General features: G+C 49.6%; 1 protein-coding gene across 1 annotated transcript; it reads left to right on the forward strand.

Annotated features, from left to right (window-relative positions):
• Positions 1–219: 219 nt before the first annotated feature.
• LOC141116672 (immunoglobulin superfamily member 11-like) lies at positions 220–23,372 on the forward strand. The gene is made up of 4 exons (XM_073609064.1): positions 220–348; positions 4,875–5,047; positions 22,823–23,027; positions 23,143–23,372. Exons 1-4 carry the CDS (start codon positions 300–302, stop codon positions 23,370–23,372), a joined length of 657 nt encoding a protein of 218 aa, XP_073465165.1. The 5' UTR covers positions 220–299.
• The last annotated feature ends 2,874 nt before the right edge of the window (positions 23,373–26,246 follow it).

Here is a 26,246-nt window from a genome sequence, read left to right on the forward strand (position 1 = left end):
TACGGGGCATTATTGTACGGATCTCATTGTACAGATCTCATTGTACGGATCTCATTGTACGGATCTCATGTACAATCCATGTTGCCCGGTGGCCTCCTCAGCTGGGGATGTATATAGAGGAGGAGTGAATGGAGAGATTGGAAATAATGACCCGGGAAATGGAGCGTAATAAATTCAGCAAATAACGAGGAGGCGGGGGCAGAGAGTGGGGGAGGGGAGACGTGGGACACAGTGACACCAGTAGAAGGGACAGAGGGACCCCCGAACAGAGGAGTCATCGGGGGACCAACACCCTGACCATGAAGAGTCACCTCCACCTACCTCTACCCTGGATCCTCACCCTGACAGGTAACACTTCTTCCATGGCTGTGTCCAATCACCCTTCCCCACATCTGCCCCTGGACTCAGCTACCCAACTACCCCATTACTGATCTACCCAACTACTGATCTACCCAACTACTGATCTACCCAACTACCCCACTACTGATCTACCCCACTACTCATCTACCCAACTACTTATCTACCCAACTACTGATCTACCCAACTACTGATCTACCCAACTACCCCACTACTGATCTACCCCACTACTCATCTACCCAACTACTGATCTACCCAACTACTTATCTACCCAACTACTGATCTACCCAACTACCCCACTACTGATCTACCCCACTACTGATCTACCCAACTACTGATCTACCCAACTACTGATCTACCCCACTACTGATCTACCCAACTACTGATCTACCCAACTACTGATCTACCCCACTACTGATCTACCCAACTACTGATCTACCCAACTACTGATCTACCCAACTACTGATCTACCCAACTACCCCACTACTGATCTACCCAACTACTGATCTACCCAACTACTGATCTACCCAACTACCCCACTACTGATCTACCCCACTACTCATCTACCCAACTACTGATCTACCCAACTACTTATCTACCCAACTACTGATCTACCCAACTACCCCACTACTGATCTACCCCACTACTCATCTACCCAACTACTGATCTACCCAACTACTTATCTACCCAACTACTGATCTACCCAACTACCCCACTACTGATCTACCCCACTACTGATCTACCCAACTACTGATCTACCCAACTACTGATCTACCCCACTACTGATCTACCCAACTACTGATCTACCCAACTACTGATCTACCCCACTACTGATCTACCCAACTACTGATCTACCCCACTACTGATCTACCCAACTACTGATCTACCCAACTACTGATCTACCCCACTACTCATCTACCCAACTACTGATCTACCCAACTACTTATCTACCCAACTACTGATCTACCCAACTACCCCACTACTGATCTACCCCACTACTCATCTACCCAACTACTGATCTACCCAACTACTTATCTACCCAACTACTGATCTACCCAACTACCCCACTACTGATCTACCCCACTACTGATCTACCCAACTACTGATCTACCCAACTACTGATCTACCCCACTACTGATCTACCCAACTACTGATCTACCCAACTACTGATCTACCCCACTACTGATCTACCCAACTACTGATCTACCCAACTACTGATCTACCCCACTACTGATCTACCCAACTACTGATCTACCCAACTACTGATCTACCCCACTACTGATCTACCCAACTACTGATCTACCCAACTACTGATCTACCCCACTACTGATCTACCCAACTACTGATCTACCCAACTACTGATCTACCCCACTACTGATCTACCCAACTACTGATCTACCCAACTACTGATCTACCCCACTACTGATCTACCCAACTACTGATCTACCCAACTACTGATCTACCCCACTACTGATCTACCCAACTACTGATCTACCCAACTACTGATCTACCCCACTACTGATCTACCCAACTACCCCACTACTGATCTACCCCACTACTGATCTACCCAACTACTGATCTACCCAACTACTGATCTACCCCACTACTGATCTACCCAACTACTGATCTACCCAACTACTGATCTACCCAATTACTGATCTACCCCACTACTGATCTACCCAACTACCCCACTACTGATCTACCCCACTACTGATCTACTCAACTACCCCACTACTGATCTACCCAACTACTGATCTACCCAACTACTGATCTACCCCACTACTGATCTACCCAACTACTGATCTACCCCACTACTGATCTACCCAACTACTGATCTACCCCACTACTGATCTACCCCACTACTGATCTACCCAACTACTGATCTACCCCACTACTGATCTACCCAACTACCCTACTACTGATCTACCCAACTACTGATCTACCCCACTACTGATCTACCCAACTACCCCACTACTGATCTACCCCACTACTGATCTACCCAACTACCCCACTACTGATCTACCCAACTACTGATCTACCCAACTACTGATCTACCCAACTACCCCACTACTGATCTACCCCACTACTGATCTACCCAACTACCCCACTACTGATCTACCCCACTACTGATCTACCCCACTACTGATCTACCCAACTACCCCACTACTGATCTACCCCACTACTGATCTACCCAACTACTGATCTACCCCACTACTGATCTACCCAACTACCCCACTACTGATCTACCCAACTACTGATCTACCCCACTACTGATCTACCCAACTACCCCACTACTGATCTACCCCACTACTGATCTACCCAACTACCCCACTACTGATCTACCCAACTACTGATCTACCCAACTACCCCACTACTGATCTACCCCACTACTGATCTACCCAACTACCCCACTACTGATCTACCCAACTACTGATCTACCCCACTACTGATCTACCCAACTACCCCACTACTGATCTACCCCACTACTGATCTACCCAACTACCCCACTACTGATCTACCCAACTACTGATCTACCCAACTACTGATCTACCCAACTACCCCACTACTGATCTACCCCACTACTGATCTACCCAACTACCCCACTACTGATCTACCCCACTACTGATCTACCCCACTACTGATCTACCCAACTACCCCACTACTGATCTACCCAACTACTGATCTACCCAACTACCCCACTACTGATCTACCCAACTACCCCACTACTGATCTACCCCACTACTGATCTACCCAACTACCCCACTACTGATCTACCCCACTACTGATCTACCCAACTACCCCACTACTGATCTACCCAACTACTAATCTACCCAACTACCCCACTACTGATCTACCCCACTACTGATCTACCCAACTACTGATCTACCCAACTACTGATCTACCCAACTACCCCACTACTGATCTACCCAACTACCCCACTACTGATCTACCCAACTACTGATCTACCCAACTACCCCTCTACTAATCTACCCAACTACCCCACTACTGATCTACCCCACTACTGATCTACCCCACTACTGATCTACCCAACTACTGATCTACCCAACTACCCCACTACTGATCTACCCAACTACCCCACTACTGATCTACCCAACTACTGATCTACCCAACTACCCCATTACTGATCTACCCCACTACTGATCTACCCTACTACTGATCTACCACACTACTGATCTACCCCACTACTGATCTACCCCACTACTGATCTACCCAACTACCCCACTACTGATCTACCCAACTACTGATCTACCCAACTACCCCACTACTGATCTACCCAACTACTGATCTACCCCACTACCCCACTACTGATCTACCCCACTACTGATCTACCCAACTACCCCACTACTGATCTACCCAACTACTGATCTACCCAACTACTGATCTACCCCACTACTGATCTACCCCACTACTGATCTACCCAACTACCCCACTACTGATCTACCCCACTATTGATCTGCACAACTACCCCTCTACCCTATACTGATCTACCCAACTACCCCCCCCATACTGATCTACCCAACTACCCCTCTACCCAACTACCCCCATACTGATCTACCCCACTACTGATCTACCCAACTACCCCCATACTGATCTACCCAAATAACCCCATACTGATCTACCCAACTACCCCTCTACCCAACTACCCTATACTGATCTACCCAACTACCCCTTTACCCTATACTGATCTACCCAACTACCCCCATACTGATCTACACAGCTAACCCCCATACTGATCTACCCAACTACCCCTCTACCCTATACTGATCTACCCAACTACCCCTCTACCCCATACTGATCTACCCAACTACCCCCCATACTGATCTACCCAACTACCCCTCTACCCAACTGCCCCCATACTGATCTACCCAACTACCCCCATACTGATCTATCCAACTACCCCTCTACTCAACTACCCCCATACTGATCTACAACATACTTATCTACCCAACTACCCCCATACTGATCTACAACATACTTATCTACCCAACTACCCCCATACTGATCTACCCAACTACCCTCATATTGATCTACCCAACTACCCTGCTGCTTAACTACAACTACCCCGCTGAAGAACTACACAACTACTTGGTTACCCCCATATAGAGCTACTTAACTACCCCCATATAGAGCTACTAACTACCCTGCTACCAAACTACCCCCATATAGTCTACCCCCATATAGAGCTACTCAACTACCCCCCATATAGAGCTACTAACTACCCCCCTACAGAACTACCCCCATATAGAGCTACCCCACTACTGAAACGATCTACCTAATGACCCCCATACAGAGCTACCCAACTACCTTGCTACCGAACTACCCCCATATAGAGATACCCCTATACTTAACTACCCAGATCTACCCTCACACAGAGCTACCAAAGTACCCCTATACAGATCTACCCCTATATTCAGCTACCCCTATACAGATTTTTCCCAGTACAGACCTCCCAGTTATCTATGATAATGTTTTATTGGGTATCTGACTCTTCTCAGGATTTCTGGCAGTGGTCGGCGCAGTGAAGGTGACGGTAAACACGCCGAGTGTCCATGTGACCAAAGGTGGGACAGCTCTCCTCCCCTGTTCCTTCCGAACTACAGCCGCGCTCAACCGCCTCAACATCATCTGGACGGTAACCCCTCTGGTGGAGCCGAAACACCCGCTGCAGGTGAGTCATACCCGGGGTCCCGCTGAGAACCCCCCATGTGGAGGACTTACCTCTATCACAGATTTGTTCTTCCATTCATTAGAGGTCAGATTTCCGTTATGTCACCAGAAACACGACATTAACCCCAAACAGACCAGCAGAGACCTGAGAATACCGGTACTACTGATACATTTGCACATACAATACACCCGCACACACTGTACATCCGCACATACAGTACACCTGCACACACTGTACACCCACACACACTGTACACCCGCACACACTGTACACCCGCACATACAGTACACCTGCACACACTGTACACCCACACACACTGTACACCTGCACACACTGTACACCCACACACACTGTACACCCGCACACACTGTACACCCGCACATACAGTACACCTGCACACACTGTACACCCGCACATACAGTACACCTGCACACACTGTACACCCACACACACTGTACACCCGCACACACTGTACACCCGCACATACAGTACACCTGCACACACTGTACACCCACACACACTGTACACCTGCACACACTGTACACCCACACACACTGTACACCCGCACACACTGTACACCCGCACATACAGTACACCTGCACACACTGTACACCCACACACACTGTACACCCGCACATACAGTACACCTGCACACACTGTACACCTGCACATACAATACAAACCCACACACACACTGTACACCCACACATACAATACACCCGCACATACAATACGACCGCACACACTGTACACCTGCACATACAGTACACCCGAACACACTGTACACCCACACACACTGTACACCCACACACACTGTACACCCGCACATACAATACACCCGCACATACAATACACCCGCACATACAATACAACTGCACACACTGTACACCCGCACATACAATACACCCAAACACACTGTACACCCGCACATACAATACACCCGCACACACTGTACACCCGCACACACTGTACACCCGCACACACTGTACACCCGCACATACAGTACACCCGAACACACTACACCCACACACACTGTACACCCGCACACACTGTACACCCGAACACACTGTACACCCACACACACTGTACACCCGCACACACTGTACACCCGCACATACAGTACACCTGCACACACTGTACACCCACACATACAATACACCCGAACACACTGTACACCCGCACACACTGTACACCCGCACATACAGTACACCCGAACACACTGTACACCCACACACATTGTACACCCGCACACACTGTACACCCGCACATACAGTACACCTGCACACACTGTACACCCGCACATACAATACAAACACACACACACTGTACACCCGCACACACTGTACACCCGCACATACAGTACACCCGAACACACTGTACACCCGCACACACTGTACACCCGCACATACAGTACACCTGCACACACTGTACACCTGCACATACAATACAAACACACACACACTGTACACCCACACATACAATACACCCGCACATACAATACGACCGCACACACTGTACACCCGCACATACAATACACCCGCACATACAATACAACTGCACACACTGTACACCCGCACATACAATACACCCGAACACACTGTACACCCGCACACACTGTACACCCGCACACACTGTACACCCGCACATACAGTACACCCGAACACACTGTACACCCACACACACTGTACACCCGCACACACTGTACACCCGCACACACTGTACACCCGCACACACTGTACACCCGCACATACAGTACACCCGAACACACTGTACACCCACACACACTGTACACCCGAACACACTGTACACCCGCACATACAATACACCCGCACATACAATACACCCGCACATACAATACAACTGCACACACTGTACACCCGCACATACAATACACCCGAACACACTGTACACCCGCACACACTGTACACCCGCACATACAGTACACCCGAACACACTGTACACCCACACACACTGTACACCCGAACACACTGTACACCCGCACACACTGTACACCCGCACATACAGTACACCTGCACACACTGTACACCCGCACATACAATACAACTGCACACACTGTACACCCGCACATACAATACACCCGAACACACTGTACACCCGCACACACTGTACACCCGCACATACAGTACACCCGAACACACTGTACACCCACACACACTGTACACCCGAACACACTGTACACCCGCACACACTGTACACCCGCACATACAGTACACCTGCACACACTGTACACCCACACACACTGTACACCTGAACACACTGTACACCCGCACACACTGTACACCCGCACATACAGTACACCTGCACACACTGTACACCCACACACACTGTACACCCGCACACACTGTACACCCGCACATACAGTACACCTGCACACACTGTACACCCGCACATACAATACACCCGAACACACTGTACACCCACACACACTGTACACCCGCACACACTGTACACCCGCACATACAGTACACCCGAACACACTGTACACCCGCACATACAATACACCCGCACATACAATACACCCGCACATACAATACAACTGCACACACTGTACACCCGCACATACAATACACCCGAACACACTGTACACCCGCACACACTGTACACCCGCACATACAGTACACCCGAACACACTGTACACCCACACACACTGTACACCCGAACACACTGTACACCCGCACACACTGTACACCCGCACATACAGTACACCTGCACACACTGTACACCCGCACATACAATACAACTGCACACACTGTACACCCGCACATACAATACACCCGAACACACTGTACACCCGCACACACTGTACACCCGCACATACAGTACACCCGAACACACTGTACACCCACACACACTGTACACCCGCACACACTGTACACCCGCACATACAGTACACCTGCACACACTGTACACCTGCACATACAATACAAACACACACACACTGTACACCCACACATACAATACACCCGCACATACAATACACTCGCACATACAATACAACTGCACACACTGTACACCCGCACATACAATACACCCGCACACACTGTACACCCGCACACACTGTACACCCGCACACACTGTACACCCGCACATACAGTACACCCGAACACACTACACCCACACACACTGTACACCCGCACACACTGTACACCCGAACACACTGTACACCCACACACACTGTACACCCGCACACACTGTACACCCGCACATACAGTACACCTGCACACACTGTACACCCACACATACAATACACCCGAACACACTGTACACCCGCACACACTGTACACCCGCACATACAGTACACCCGAACACACTGTACACCCACACACATTGTACACCCGCACACACTGTACACCCGCACATACAGTACACCTGCACACACTGTACACCCGCACATACAATACAAACACACACACACTGTACACCCGCACACACTGTACACCCGCACATACAGTACACCCGAACACACTGTACACCCGCACACACTGTACACCCGCACATACAGTACACCTGCACACACTGTACACCCGCACATACAGTACACCTGCACACACTGTACACCTGCACATACAATACAAACACACACACACTGTACACCCACACATACAATACACCCGCACATACAATACGACCGCACACACTGTACACCCGCACATACAATACACCCGCACATACAATACACTCGCACATACAATACAACTGCACACACTGTACACCCGCACATACAATACACCCGAACACACTGTACACCCGCACACACTGTACACCCGCACACACTGTACACCCGCACATACAGTACACCCGAACACACTGTACACCCACACACACTGTACACCCGCACACACTGTACACCCGCACACACTGTACACCCGCACATACAGTACACCTGCACACACTGTACACCCGCACATACAATACACCCGAACACACTGTACACCCACACACACTGTACACCCGCACACACTGTACACCCGCACATACAGTACACCCGAACACACTGTACACCCGCACATACAATACACCCGCACATACAATACACCCGCACATACAATACAACTGCACACACTGTACACCCGCACACACTGTACACCCGCACATACAGTACACCCGAACACACTGTACACCCACACACACTGTACACCCGAACACACTGTACACCCACACACACTGTACACCCGCACACACTGTACACCCGCACATACAGTACACCTGCACACACTGTACACCCACACACACTGTACACCTGCACACACTGTACACCCGCACATACAGTACACCCGAACACACTGTACACCCACACACACTGTACACCCGCACACACTGTACACCCGCACATACAGTACACCCGAACACACTGTACACCCACACACACTGTACACCCGCACACACTGTACACCCGCACATACAGTACACCTGCACACACTGTACACCTGCACATACAATACAAACACACACACACTGTACACCCACACATACAATACACCCGCACATACAATACACTCGCACATACAATACAACTGCACACACTGTACACCCGCACATACAATACACCCGCACACACTGTACACCCGCACACACTGTACACCCGCACACACTGTACACCCGCACATACAGTACACCCGAACACACTACACCCACACACACTGTACACCCGCACACACTGTACACCCGAACACACTGTACACCCACACACACTGTACACCCGCACACACTGTACACCCGCACATACAGTACACCTGCACACACTGTACACCCACACATACAATACACCCGAACACACTGTACACCCGCACACACTGTACACCCGCACATACAGTACACCCGAACACACTGTACACCCACACACATTGTACACCCGCACACACTGTACACCCGCACATACAGTACACCTGCACACACTGTACACCCGCACATACAATACAAACACACACACACTGTACACCCGCACACACTGTACACCCGCACATACAGTACACCCGAACACACTGTACACCCGCACACACTGTACACCCGCACATACAGTACACCTGCACACACTGTACACCTGCACATACAATACAAACACACACACACTGTACACCCACACATACAATACACCCGCACATACAATACGACCGCACACACTGTACACCCGCACATACAATACACCCGCACATACAATACACTCGCACATACAATACAACTGCACACACTGTACACCCGCACATACAATACACCCGAACACACTGTACACCCGCACACACTGTACACCCGCACACACTGTACACCCGCACATACAGTACACCCGAACACACTGTACACCCACACACACTGTACACCCGCACACACTGTACACCCGCACACACTGTACACCCGCACATACAGTACACCTGCACACACTGTACACCCGCACATACAATACACCCGAACACACTGTACACCCACACACACTGTACACCCGCACACACTGTACACCCGCACATACAGTACACCCGAACACACTGTACACCCGCACATACAATACACCCGCACATACAATACACCCGCACATACAATACAACTGCACACACTGTACACCCGCACACACTGTACACCCGCACATACAGTACACCCGAACACACTGTACACCCACACACACTGTACACCCGAACACACTGTACACCCACACACACTGTACACCCGCACACACTGTACACCCGCACATACAGTACACCCGAACACACTGTACACCCACACACACTGTACACCCGCACACACTGTACACCCGCACACACTGTACACCCGCACATACAGTACACCCGAACACACTGTACACCCGCACATACAATACACCCGCACATACAATACACCCGCACATACAATACAACTGCACACACTGTACACCCGCACATACAGTACACCCGAACACACTGTACACCCACACACACTGTACACCCGAACACACTGTACACCCACACACACTGTACACCCGCACACACTGTACACCCGCACATACAGTACACCTGCACACACTGTACACCCACACACACTGTACACCTGCACACACTGTACACCCGCACATACAGTACACCCGAACACACTGTACACCCACACACACTGTACACCCGCACACACTGTACACCCGCACATACAGTACACCCGAACACACTGTACACCCACACACACTGTACACCCGCACACACTGTACACCCGCACATACAGTACACCTGCACACACTGTACACCTGCACATACAATACAAACACACACACACTGTACACCCACACATACAATACACCCGCACATACAATACACTCGCACATACAATACAACTGCACACACTGTACACCCGCACATACAATACACCCGCACACACTGTACACCCGCACACACTGTACACCCGCACACACTGTACACCCGCACATACAGTACACCCGAACACACTACACCCACACACACTGTACACCCGCACACACTGTACACCCGAACACACTGTACACCCACACACACTGTACACCCGCACACACTGTACACCCGCACATACAGTACACCTGCACACACTGTACACCCACACATACAATACACCCGAACACACTGTACACCCGCACACACTGTACACCCGCACATACAGTACACCCGAACACACTGTACACCCACACACATTGTACACCCGCACACACTGTACACCCGCACATACAGTACACCTGCACACACTGTACACCCGCACATACAATACAAACACACACACACTGTACACCCGCACACACTGTACACCCGCACATACAGTACACCCGAACACACTGTACACCCGCACACACTGTACACCCGCACATACAGTACACCTGCACACACTGTACACCTGCACATACAATACAAACACACACACACTGTACACCCACACATACAATACACCCGCACATACAATACGACCGCACACACTGTACACCCGCACATACAATACACCCGCACATACAATACACTCGCACATACAATACAACTGCACACACTGTACACCCGCACATACAATACACCCGAACACACTGTACACCCGCACACACTGTACACCCGCACACACTGTACACCCGCACATACAGTACACCCGAACACACTGTACACCCACACACACTGTACACCCGCACACACTGTACACCCGCACACACTGTACACCCGCACATACAGTACACCTGCACACACTGTACACCCGCACATACAATACACCCGAACACACTGTACACCCACACACACTGTACACCCGCACACACTGTACACCCGCACATACAGTACACCCGAACACACTGTACACCCGCACATACAATACACCCGCACATACAATACACCCGCACATACAATACAACTGCACACACTGTACACCCGCACACACTGTACACCCGCACATACAGTACACCCGAACACACTGTACACCCACACACACTGTACACCCGAACACACTGTACACCCACACACACTGTACACCCGCACACACTGTACACCCGCACATACAGTACACCTGCACACACTGTACACCCACACACACTGTACACCTGCACACACTGTACACCCGCACATACAGTACACCCGAACACACTGTACACCCACACACACTGTACACCCGCACACACTGTACACCCGCACATACAGTACACCCGAACACACTGTACACCCACACACACTGTACACCCGCACACACTGTACACCCGCACATACAGTACACCTGCACACACTGTACACCTGCACATACAATACAAACACACACACACTGTACACCCACACATACAATACACCCGCACATACAATACACTCGCACATACAATACAACTGCACACACTGTACACCCGCACATACAATACACCCGAACACACTGTACACCCGCACACACTGTACACCCGCACATACAGTACACCCGAACACACTGTACACCCACACACATTGTACACCCACACACACTGTACACCCGCACATACAGTACACCTGCACACACTGTACACCCGCACATACAATACACCCGAACACACTGTACACCCGCACACACTGTACACCCGCACATACAGTACACCCGCACATACAATACACCCGAACACACTGTACACCCGCACACACTGTACACCCGCACATACAGTACACCCGAACACACTGTACACCCACACACATTGTACACCCGCACACACTGTACACCCGCACATACAGTACACCTGCACACACTGTACACCCGCACATACAATACAAACACACACACACTGTACACCCGCACACACTGTACACCCGCACATACAGTACACCCGAACACACTGTACACCCGCACACACTGTACACCCGCACATACAGTACACCTGCACACACTGTACACCTGCACATACAATACAAACACACACACACTGTACACCCACACATACAATACACCCGCACATACAATACGACCGCACACACTGTACACCCGCACATACAATACACCCGCACATACAATACACTCGCACATACAATACAACTGCACACACTGTACACCCGCACATACAATACACCCGAACACACTGTACACCCGCACACACTGTACACCCGCACATACAGTACACCCGAACACACTGTACACCCACACACACTGTACACCCACACACACTGTACACCCGCACACACTGTACACCCGCACATACAGTACACCTGCACACACTGTACACCCGCACATACAATACACCCCAACACACTGTACACCCACACACACTGTACACCCACACACACTGTACACCCGCACATACAGTACACCCGAACACACTGTACACCCACACACACTGTACACCCGCACACACTGTACACCCGCACATACAGTACACCTGCACACACTGTACACCCGCACATACAATACAAACACACTCACACTGTACACCCACACATACAATTCACCTGCACATACAATACACCCGCACACACTGTACACCCGCACATACAATACACCCGCACATACAATACAACCGCATACACTGTACACCCGCACATGCAATACAACCGCACACATTGTACACCCACACATACAATACAACCAAACACACTGTACACCCACACATACAATACACCCGCAGACACTGTACACCAGCACATACAATACAACCACACACACTGTACACTCACACAAACAATACACCTGCACAACCAATACAATTGCACACACTGTACACCCACACACAGAGTACAAAAGCGCATACAATACATCCACACATACAATACACCCATACACACAATACAACCGCACACATAATACAAGCACATACATAATTCAGCTTTACACACAGTACAGCTGAACACAGTACAACCGCACAAACAATACAGCAGCACACACAGTACATCCGCATACTCAATACAAGCGCAGACAGAGTACACCCGCACACACAGTACAGCAGCACACATGTAACGACACCCAGAGTAGGAAAGGGGTTAAAGTCGTTTAGGACATTCCATACACAAAGGCAGCTACCGAACAATTCAATCAGCCGAACAAGGAACCCATACAAATAATTCTCCCTCAAATATGAGACAAGATGCTCTGTCTTGAGGGTCAAACAGGAATCAACACATTTATTATCACACGTGGACACAACAGATAAAATAACTCAGAGACTCTTTCCCCTTGGAAAAAAAAGGCGGGTTAACCTGTCCAATAACAATGGATACACAGGTCAGGTGTGTCCAACGTCTCATCAGTGTACAGTCTTATCAGCAGGGAGAGCTGCTGGAGGAATCCCCCCTCCCTCCATAGAGATACACATCTCAGAATATCAGACACAATAGAACATTGGAATACAGCCCCACCCCAAACATCAGAGCAAATAGTACACAACAGCATGAGACAACACACAATATATACACAACATTGTGAAGGAGTCACTATCTATAATATGGCACATACAGGGTTCCCAGAGTTTTGTGTTTTGGGGGGACATGGACATGAATCCAAAGTAACATTACCTCAAGGGTCCCCAGGCATACACCTCACAACGAGCACCGTTCCCCCAAATGCCAGGGCCCATAATCAGTCGGCAAGAGGCTGGCATTCGGTCCCCTCCAAAAGCCTCTCTCCTGGCTAGGTCTGTCACATTTCTCCCCTTTCGGCAGGAGACTAACACAGGAGGAGACCCCAGATGGGTTTACTCCGAAGTTAGTCCATAGTTCCAGTCCCTCAATGCCGGTATCCACACAGTACCCCAAATAAATCATCCCAAATAGAGCATTACTTACCCAGCCAACCTCTGCCTCTCTCAGAGAACACACCCGCCGCTGGGGAGAGGCCTGGACTGGCCCTTCTCTCTGGAGTCTTTTCAGCCGCTGGAGAGAAGACAGGGTGACTGGGCTCACTCTGTCATGCCTTTGGGGATCTGGGCCGACCGCCCAGCATCCCTGGGGTATACAGGTGGAGACTGAAGTCCCATCCACTGATATCAGCTCAAGCTGCAGTTGTGAGGTGCAGACTGCATTCTCTCCTTGGATCCTGATCTGCTGCTCCAGAGTGACCACCAGCTCCTCACCCTGGGCCTCCATAACTGGCACAGGTATGGGGCAGAGGTCTTGGACCCTCTGTCCGGTGGCCATCGCTTCAGCTGGGGAAGTCTCTGGTAACTCCACAGATACTGCTGTTGGTGCTGGGCAGAGCACAGTGAAGTTTGTCCCTAATACCAGCTCTTCTGCTGGAGGCTCATCAGGTTGTTCTTCCTCAGCAGAAAAGTCTATCAAATTGCCTGTCTCTATAACTGATGTCTGGGGATAGAAGTTCACCATCTCCTGTCCATGGAATCCAGAAGATGCTATCAGTGCTGGGCAGAGGTTAGCAGAACTCTGCCCTGTTGTCAGCACTTCAGCTTTGGGGATGGCAATCTCCAGATTTTACACTGCCGATTCTTCAGCCAGGATTTCAGAGTTGTCAGCTGGTATTTCCTGATAGTCCCAGGCAAAGGGAGCACCACCCTGCTGCTGAGCAGAGTCTAGCAGCCGTCTGTAGGCATTCTCCAGCTCCCATTCCTGAACGGCCAGAAACTCCAAATCTTCCTGTGCCCAGTGCACTTCCGAGACATTCAGTCTTCGCTCTCTGTGCTCCATTATTTCCTCCAAACCCCTCTCCCGATCACTCCCAAAGTCAGGGTCCCTGGACAGCTCCAATACAACAATCCCAGGCCATCATAGTCAAAGCCTTCCGTAGGGCTGTCATCCGCTGACCACGGGCACTCTTGGGCTACATACCACTGGAGGGCTCTGTAGCTCTCGTCCAACTGCATCTCTGCCCGGATCTGCTTAACTCAGCTGTCCACTCCTGGTTCGGCTGTTCCCCCAATAACAGCATTCGCACTTCATACTGCGACCAGTACCTTACATGGATGGAGGGGAGAACTTTTCCCTGGTGTCGCTGCTCAGGGGCTAGCGCTTACTTCCAAAGTTCGCATCGGATAGAATCAAACCATCCCAGCAGGACCTGCTCTGATACCGGTCCTCTATGCTGTATCTGCATCTCTCGCAACCTCATTCTGAATTCCTCCTCCATGGTGGCTGGTATCTGTACCTCTCCTCTCCTGGTATCTGTACCTCTCCTCTCCTGGTATCTGTACCTCTCCTCTCCTGGTATCTGGACCTCTCCTCTCCTGGTACCTGTACCTCTCCTCTCCTGGTACCTGTACCTCTCCTCTCCTGGTATCTGGACCTCTCCTCTCCTGGTATCTGGACCTCTCCTCTCCTGGTATCTGGACCTCTCCTCTCCTGGTACCTGTACCTCTCCTCTCCTGGTATCTGGACCTCTCCTCTCCTGGTATCTGGACCTCTCCTCTCCTGGTATCTGGACCTCTCCTCTCCTGGTACCTGTACCTCTCCTCTCCTGGTATCTGGACCTCTCCTCTCCTGGTATCTGGACCTCTCCTCTCCTGGTATCTGGACCTCTCCTCTCCTGGTATCTGGACCTCTCCTCTCCTTTCAGTTGGTGCTGCTGTGACTTCTGCTGCTGCAGCACCTCTTTGCTGTGGCCAATCTGCATCCACAGCCACTATAACTAGATCTATGATCTCCGCTGTAGGATTAGGACCATAATGTGCCAGTCTTATTTTAACAGCCCGATCTAACCATGCCTCTTCGGGTGTCCTGTCTGTTATTCTGAGCCTTTCGGTTATGTGGGGTCTTTCGGCTCTATCCATTTCAACTAGTTCTGCAATAATGTCCCTCTTCTTACGGTTGTTGGCGGGTCGGCCCCGGTTCTCCAGTAAGTCCTTGAGGGAAGAGAGCTTTAGCCTTTCATACCGTGCGTCCATTGTCCTGTGTCCTCTTGTAGCTGTCCTTCTGGGCTGTGGGAAGGATCCCGCTGCTGCCACAAGTTGTAACGACACCCCAAGTATGAAAGGGGTTAAAGTCGTTTAGGACATTCCATACCCAAACACAAAGGCAGCTACTGGACACTCCGATCAGCCGAATAAGAACCCCATACGAATAATTCTCCCCCCCAAGTACGAGACAAGGCTCTGTCTTGAGGTTCAAACAGGAATCAACACATTTATTATCACACATGGACACAACAGATAAAATAACTCAGAGACTCTTTCCCCTTGGAAAAAAGGGCGGGTTAAACTGTCCAATGACAATAGACACACAAGTCAGGTGTGTTCAAAGGTCTCATCAGTACACAGTCTTATCAGCAGGGAGGCTGTTGGAGGAATCCCCCCTCCCTCCATAGAAATACACATCCTGTGATCCAAGGCAGACAAACACAATAGAACATTAGAATACAGCCCCACCCCAAACTAGCACAGCAAATAGTACACAACAGCATGAGACAACACACAATATATACACAACATTGTGAAGCAGTCACTATTTATAATATGGCACATATGGGGTTCCCAAAGTTTTGTGTTTTGGGGGAACATGGACTTGAATCCAAAGTAACATTACTTTCAGGGTCCCCAGGCATACACCTCACAAAGAGCACCGTTCCCCCAAATGCCAGGGCCCATAATTGGTCAGCAAGAGGCTGGCATTCAGTCCCCTCCAAAAGCCTCTGTCCCGGCTAGGTCTGTCACAACACACAATACAACCACACAGATAATACAACCGTATATACAGTACAACCGCACACACAATACAACCACACACACAATACAACCACATACACAGCACAACCGCACACACAATACAACCACACACACAATACAACCACATACACAGCACAACCGCACACACATTACAACCGCACACAGTACAACCGCACACACAGCACGATTGCACACACAGTACAACCGCACACACAGTACAACCGCACACACAGCACAACTGCACACACAGCACAACCGCACACACAATACAACCGCACACACAATACAACCACACACACAGCACGATTGCACACACAGTACAACCGCACACACAGTACAACCGCACACACAGCACAACTGCACACACAGCACAACCGCACACACAATACAACCGCACACACAATACAACCACACACACAGCACGATTGCACACACAGTACAACCACACACACAGCACAACTGCACACACAATACAACCGCACACACAATACAACCGCACACACAATACAACCACACACACAGCACGATTGCACACACAGTACAACCACATACACAGCACAACCGCACACACATTACAACCGCACACACAGCACAACTGCACACACAGCACAACCGCACACACAATACAACCGCACACACAGTACAACCACACACACAGTACAACCACACACACAGCACAACTGCACACACAATACAACCCCCACACACTACACACCCGTGCATACAATACAACCGCACACAGAGTACAATCGCGCATACAATACACCCATACACACGATACAACCGCACACACTATACACCTGCACACACAGTACAACCGCACACATAATACAAGTGCATACATAATTCAGCTTTACACACAGTACAGCTGAACACAGTACAACTGCACACAATAAAACCGCACCCACCATACAACCACACACACTGCACGACCGCACACACAGCACAATCGCACACACAATGCAACCGTACACACAATACAACCCCCACACACAGTACAATGGCACACACAGTACAACCGTACACACAATACAACCCCCACACACAGTACAATGGCACACACAGTACAACCGTACACACAGTACAATCGCACATACAGTACAACTGCAAACATAATACAACCATAAATGTAATTCAACCGTACAGATAATACAGCCAAACACATAATACAATGGCACACACAATACAGCCGCAAACACAATACAACTGCACACATAAAACAACCGCACACACAGTACAACCACACACATAATACAACCACACACAGTATACAACTGCACACATTGCACATCCGCACTCATAGTACATAGACACTTAATACAACCACACAAACATTACATCTGCGCAAACAATACACCCGCACACACAGCACAATCATACACGTAATACAACTGCACACACAGCACTACCACACACAATACACCCACACACACAATACACCCGCACACACAGCACAACTGCACACAAAATACAATCACACACACAATACAACCACACACACAGTACAGCCTTATGCCCTGTACACACGATCGGACATTCCAACAACAAAATCCATGTTTTTTTCTGACGTTTGTTGGCTCAAACTTGTCTTGCATACACACGGTCACACAAATGTTGTCGGAAATTCCGATTGCCAAGAACGAGGTGACCTACAACACGTACGACGAGCCGAGAAAAATGAAGTTCAATAGCCGGTGCGTCTCTTCTGACTGATTCTAAGCTGTGCGTCGGAATTGTGTACACACGATTGGCATTTGAGAAAATTTGAGATCCAGATCTCAAATTTTGTTTGTCAGAAATTCCGATGGAAAATGTCCGATGGAGCCTACACACGGCCGTAATTTCCGACAAAGAGCTCCCATTGAACATTTGGTATTGAAAATCCTATCGTGCAATATGATACAACCGCACACACAATGCAACTGCACACTTATTAAAACCACGCACATAACCATCTTTTAAGATTCTGGCCTTCTGTAGAGCCATCAAAAAACACTTGTTGAATTTGCAAAGCTGGTTGGCAGGCACAGTCTTTTTTGTCCAGTTACAGAGTTATTCCACCTTGAAAGTCTACATATTCCATACCTGAGGGATCCACCTTGGACCAATAGAAGTCTGTATATTCCATACCTGAGGGATCCACCTTGGACCAATAGAAGTCTGTATATTCCATACCTGAGGGATCCACCTTGGACCAATAGAAGTCTGTATATTCCATACCTGAGGGATCCACCTTGGACCAATAGAAGTCTGTATGTTCCATACCTGAGGGATCCACCTTGGACCAATATAAGTCTATATATTTCATACCTGAGGGATCCACCTTGGACCAATAGAAGTCTGTATATTCCATACCTGAGGGATCCACCTTGGACCAATAGAAGTCTGTATGTTCCATACCTGAGGGATCCACCTTGGACCAATAGAAGTCTGTATGTTCCATACCTGAGGGATCCACCTTGGACCAATATAAGTCTATATATTTCATACCTGAGGGATCCACCTTGGACCGATAGAAGTCTATATATTCCATACCTGAGGGATCCACCTTGGACCAATAGAAGTCTGTATATTCCATACCTGAGGGATCCACCTTGGACCAATAGAAGTCTGTATCCCTCAGGTATGGAACATGAGGGATCCACCATGAGGGATCCATACCTGAGGGATCCACCAATAGAAGTCTGTATCCCTCAGGTATGGAACATGAGGGATCCACCATGAGGGATCCACCTTGGACTGATAGAAGTCTGTATATTCCATATCTGAGGGATCCACCTTGGACCAATAGAAGTCTGTATATTCCATACCTGAGGGATCCACCTTGGACCAATAGAGGTCTGTATATTCCATACCTGAGGGATCCACCTTGGACCAATAGAAGTATGTATATTCCATACCTGAGGGATCCACCTTGGACCAATAGAAGTCTGTATATTCCATACCTGAGGGATCAACCTTGGACAAATAGAAGTCTGTATATTCCATACCTGAGGGATCCACCTTGGACCAATAGAAGTCTGTATGTTCCATACCTGAGGGATCCACCTTGGACCAATAGAAGTCTGTATATGCCATACCTGAGGGATCCACCTTGGACCGATAGAAGTCTGTATATTCCATACCTGAGGGATCCACCTTGGACCAATAGAGGTCTGTATATTCCATACCTGAGGGATCCACCTTTATACCTGTGACAGACCTAGCCAGAACAGAGGCTGTTGGAGAGGACTGTATGCAAGCCTGTTGCCTTTTGATTATGGGCCCTGGATTTTCAATGGAGCAATACTCTTTGTGTGGTGAATGAGAAATCCAGGCTGAACTGTACTAATCGGACTCAGTCGTGTATATAGGTATATATTGTATGGGGACTCCTTACTGTAGATTTGTGTCCCTGAAGAGGGAGGGGGGATTCCTCCAGCAGCCCCCTGCTGATAAGACTGATTCATTCTGTTGGGACACATCCTGTGAGGAGATGCTGGTGTCATCAATTCCAACTACCTGTGTTTATGTTAATTGAATGAACTGATGACATTGTCCTCTATACAATGTAGGAGACGGGACGACTGCTATTGTGTTGATATAACTGTGTGAAGCTCAGTGACCACAAGTCTGGGCGAAAGGTCATGTCTCAGTCACCTAGGCTATATAAAGGATTAGATAATTAGCTCATGTTAATTAAGTTACAGTTGTATTGTTAGAGGCGGTTCCAACGGCATATAAAGTCTTGTAATTTTGATTCTAAATAAAGTGAGTTCTTGGTAGCAACAAGCAAGTGTCGCCTTGTTTTGTGCTCAGAGAGGTTGGGATATCTGTATACAGACTGGGAGGAAGTGGTATATGACGGAAGCACTCAAGCGGAGTGTGGGACGTTCCGTGACAATACTGATAGAAGTCTGTATATTCCATACCTGAGGGATCCACCTTGGACCAATAGAAGTCTGTATGTTCCATACTTGAGGGATCCACCTTGGACCAATAGAAGTCTGTATGTTCCATACATGAGGGATCCACCTTGGACCAATAGAAGTCTGTATGTTCCATACCTGAGGGATCCACCTTGTTCCAATAGAAGTCTGTATATTCCATACCTGAGGGATCCACCTTGGACCAATAGAAGTCTGTATATTCCATACATGAGGGATCCACCTTGGACCAATAGAAGTCTGTATATTCCATTCCTGAGGGATCCACCTTGGACCAATAGAAGTCTGTATATTCCATACCTGAGGGATCCACCTTGGACCAATAGAAGTCTGTATATTCCATACCTGAGGGATCCACCTTGGACCAATAGAAGTCTGTATGTTCCATACCTGAGGGATCCACCTTGGACCAATAGAAGTCTGTATGTTCCATACCTGAGGGATCCACCTTGGACCAATATAAGTCTATATATTTCATACCTGAGGGATCCACCTTGGACCAATAGAAGTCTGTATGTTCCATACCTGAGGGATCCCTGGAACCAGAGGATCATGGTAGTCATCGCTACTACACGGATCCTCGCTGTTCTCCAGGTTCCATGATGAGCGGCTGCCCTGTTGCATGTTAAGCACAAGGGTCGTTCTTTTGACACGGCCACCATTCACAGAATTCCTCACATTTGTCTCAATGAATGCAAGGCATTCTCTGATTGGATGACATGGAAGCAGAGATGCCACCATGATGGATCTATTGACCATTCTCCTGCAGTCAGAAGCTCAGAGGATTATGGGATAGGATTGTAAGCTCCTGTGTGTTCTCTCCGGCAGGTCATTGCGTATGAACAGGGTCAGATTGTGGAAAGTCTGACGGAATATTTGGGCAGAGTGAAATTTGCCTTCCGGCCCACCCAGGATGCCAGTATCTTCATCAACCACACGCGGGTATCGGACACCGGCACCTACCAGTGCACCGTCATCAACCCACCAGATGGGGCAACACCCAACATTGGACTGGTTGGGCTTACTGTGCTTGGTAAGTCAGAGAATGGCCCGCTCTAGTGGAGCTGCATTGTGTGTATTGTCTAGATGTGGTCCTCATTTCATAGAGCATCCTCCTCTAATGGTCACATGACTTCTCCCTCTCGCAGTCCCTCCTTCCATCCCTGACTGTTCCAGCGATGGCCATGGCCAGGAAGGGGGCAGTATCCACCTATTCTGCTCGGTGGTGGAAGGGATCCCGGCTCCCCGCTTCAGATGGGAGAAAATCCCCCCCGATGGTCAACTACTCATCACCCGCCAGGAAGGTGAGCCTCAAACCATGTACCCACTATGGGGAGGAGCTTTGTCTATCCTGCTCCGCCTCTTCTCCCATAATTAGAGATAATGGAGGACCACTAGTGTCCATCACCTACAAAGCCAACATCAAAACAGGAAGCATCCTCAGAGCATCCGGGATAAAGATCAGAAGTAGTCCTATAGATCAGCCCTCAAAAATTTCCACTCGCCTCCTTGTATATAAGCTGAGGGCGAGTGTGGAGCTGCATCAGAGGGGGATGGGTGCCCCTGGTAGGCGGGGTTTACCAGAGTCAAGTCTCCTCCCAGTTATTGGCCAGGAAACTGTGGGGAAGGGAGAGGAGAGGAAGAGGAGAGCCGGCCAGATCATAGAGAAGGAACTCCTTCTGAGACACAGCTTGGATCTCAATGTCCCGCCTCCTGTACCGGCTCCAATGATAGACAAAGTCCCGCCTTCTGGACCGGCTCCAATGATAGACAAAGTCCCACCTCCTGGACTGGCTCCAATGATAGACAAAGTCCCGCCTTCTGGACCGGCTCCAATGATAGACAAAGTCCCACCTCCTGGACTGGCTCCAATGATAGACAAAGTCCCGCCTCCTGGGCCGCCTCCAATGATAGACAAAGTCCCGCCTCCTGGACCGACTCCAATGATAGACAAAGTCCCGCCTCCTGGACCGACTCCAATGATAGACAAAGTCCTGCCTCCTGGACCGGCTCCAATGATAGACCAAGTCCCACCTCCTGGACCGGCTCCAATGATAGACAAAGTCCCGCCTTCTGGACCGGCTCCAATGATAGACAAAGTCCCGCCTCCTGGACCGGCTCCAATGATAGACAAAGTCCCACCTTCTGGACCGGCTCCAATGATAGACAAAGTCCCACCTCCTGGACCGGCTCCAATGATAGACAAAGTCCCACCTCCTGGACTGGCTCCAATGATAGACAAAGTCCCGCCTCCTGGGCCGCCTCCAATGATAGACAAAGTCCCGCCTCCTGGACCGACTCCAATGATAGACAAAGTCCCGCCTCCTGGACCGGCTCCAATGATAGACAAAGTCCTGCCTCCTGGACCGGCTCCAATGATAGACCAAGTCCCACCTCCTGGACCGGCTCCAATGATAGACAAAGTCCCGCCTTCTGGACCGGCTCCAATGATAGACAAAGTCCCGCCTCCTGGACCGGCTCCAATGATAGACAAAGTCCCACCTTCCTGGACCGGCTCCAATGATAGACAAAGTCCCGCCTCCTGGACCGGCTCCAATGATAGACAAAGTCCCGCCTCCTGGACTGACTCCAATGATAGACAAAGTCCTGCCTCCTGGACTGACTCCAATGATAGACAAAGTCCCGCCTCCTGGACTGACTCCAATGATAGACAAAGTCCCGCCTCCTGGACCAGCTCCAATGATAGACAAAGTTCTGCCTCCTGGACCAGCTCCAATGATAGACAAAGTTCTGCCTCCTGGACCGACTCCAATGATAGACAAAGTTCTGCCTCCTGGACCGACTCCAATGATAGACAAAGTTCTGCCTCCTGGACCGACTCCAATGATAGACAAAGTTCTGCCTCCTGGACTGACTCCAATGATAGACAAAGTCCTGCCTCCTGGACCGGCCCAATGATAGACAGCACACGGGTCCAATGCCGGGAAATTGTTTATCATAGGAGGCGGGACTTTGTCTGACAGCGGCTGACATTTCAGATCCAAACTCTGTTACAGCTGGAGATCCCCTCTGTGTGATCCGGCCGGATCTCCTACAGATTCCTCCCTGTCATCCCCAGGCACTGATAGGCTCCACTGATAGGCTCCACTGATAGGCTGCACTGATATGCTGCACTGATAGGCTGCACTGATAGGCACTGATAGGCTGCACTGATAGGCTCCACTGATAGGCTGCACTGCTGATAGGCTGCACTGATAGGCTGCACTGATAGGCTGCACTGATAGGCTCCACTGATAGGCTGCACTGCTGATAGGCTGCACTGATAGGCTGCACTGCTGATAGGCTGCACTGATAGGCTCCACTGATAGGCTGCACTGCTGATAGGCTGCACTGATAGGCTGCACTGATAGGCTGCACTGATAGGCTGCACTGCTGATAGGCTGCACTGATAGGCTCCACTGATAGGCTCCACTGATAGGCTGCACTGCTGATAGGCTGCACTGATAGGCTGCACTGATAGGCTGTATTGATGGGCACTGATAGGCTGTATTGATGGGCACTGATAGGCTGTATTGATGGGCACTGATAAGCTGTATTGATGGGCACTGATAGGCTGTATTGATGGGCACTTATAAGCTGCATTGATGGGCACTGATGAGGCTGTATTGATGGGCACTGATGAGGCTGTATTGATGGGCACTGATGAGGCTGTATTGATGGGCACTGATGAGGCTGTATTGATGGGCACTGATAGGCTGTATTGATGGGCACTGATGAGGTTGTATTGATGGGCACTGATAAGCTGTATTGATGGGCACTGATGAGGCTGTATTGATGGGCACTGATGAGGCTGTATTGATGGGCACTGATAAGCTGTATTGATGGGCACTGATGAGGCTGTATTGATGGGCACTGATGAGGCTGTATTGATGGGCACTGATGAGGCTGTATTGATGGGCACTGATGAGGCTGTATTGATGGGCACTGATAGGCTGTATTGATGGGCACTGATAGGGTGTATTGATGGGCACTGATGAGGCTGTATTGATGGGCACTGATGAGGCTGTATTGATGGGCACTGATAGGCTGTATTGATGGGCACTGATAGGGTGTATTGATGGGCACTGATGAGGCTGTATTGATGGGCACTGATAGGCTGTATTGATGGGCACTGATGAGGCTGTATTGATGGGCACTGATAAGCTGTATTGATGAGCACTGATAGGCTGCATTGATGGGCACTGATAGGCTGCATTGATGGGCACTGATAAGCTGTATTGATGGGCACTGA

Source organism: Aquarana catesbeiana, linkage group LG13 (assembly GCF_042186555.1).
Source record: "Aquarana catesbeiana isolate 2022-GZ linkage group LG13, ASM4218655v1, whole genome shotgun sequence".
Lineage (NCBI taxonomy): Eukaryota > Metazoa > Chordata > Amphibia > Anura > Ranidae > Aquarana > Aquarana catesbeiana.

Excerpts from the sequence above, each read along its gene's own strand:
- LOC141116672 (XM_073609064.1), top strand. The coding sequence starts at position 300 with ATGAAGAGTCACCTCCACCTACCTCTACCCTGGATCCTCACCCTGACA. Across the intron at positions 349-4,874 it reads CTGGATCCTCACCCTGACAG|GATTTCTGGCAGTGGTCGGC; the intron begins GTAACACTTCTT and ends GACTCTTCTCAG. Across the intron at positions 5,048-22,822 it reads AGCCGAAACACCCGCTGCAG|GTCATTGCGTATGAACAGGG; the intron begins GTGAGTCATACC and ends TCTCTCCGGCAG.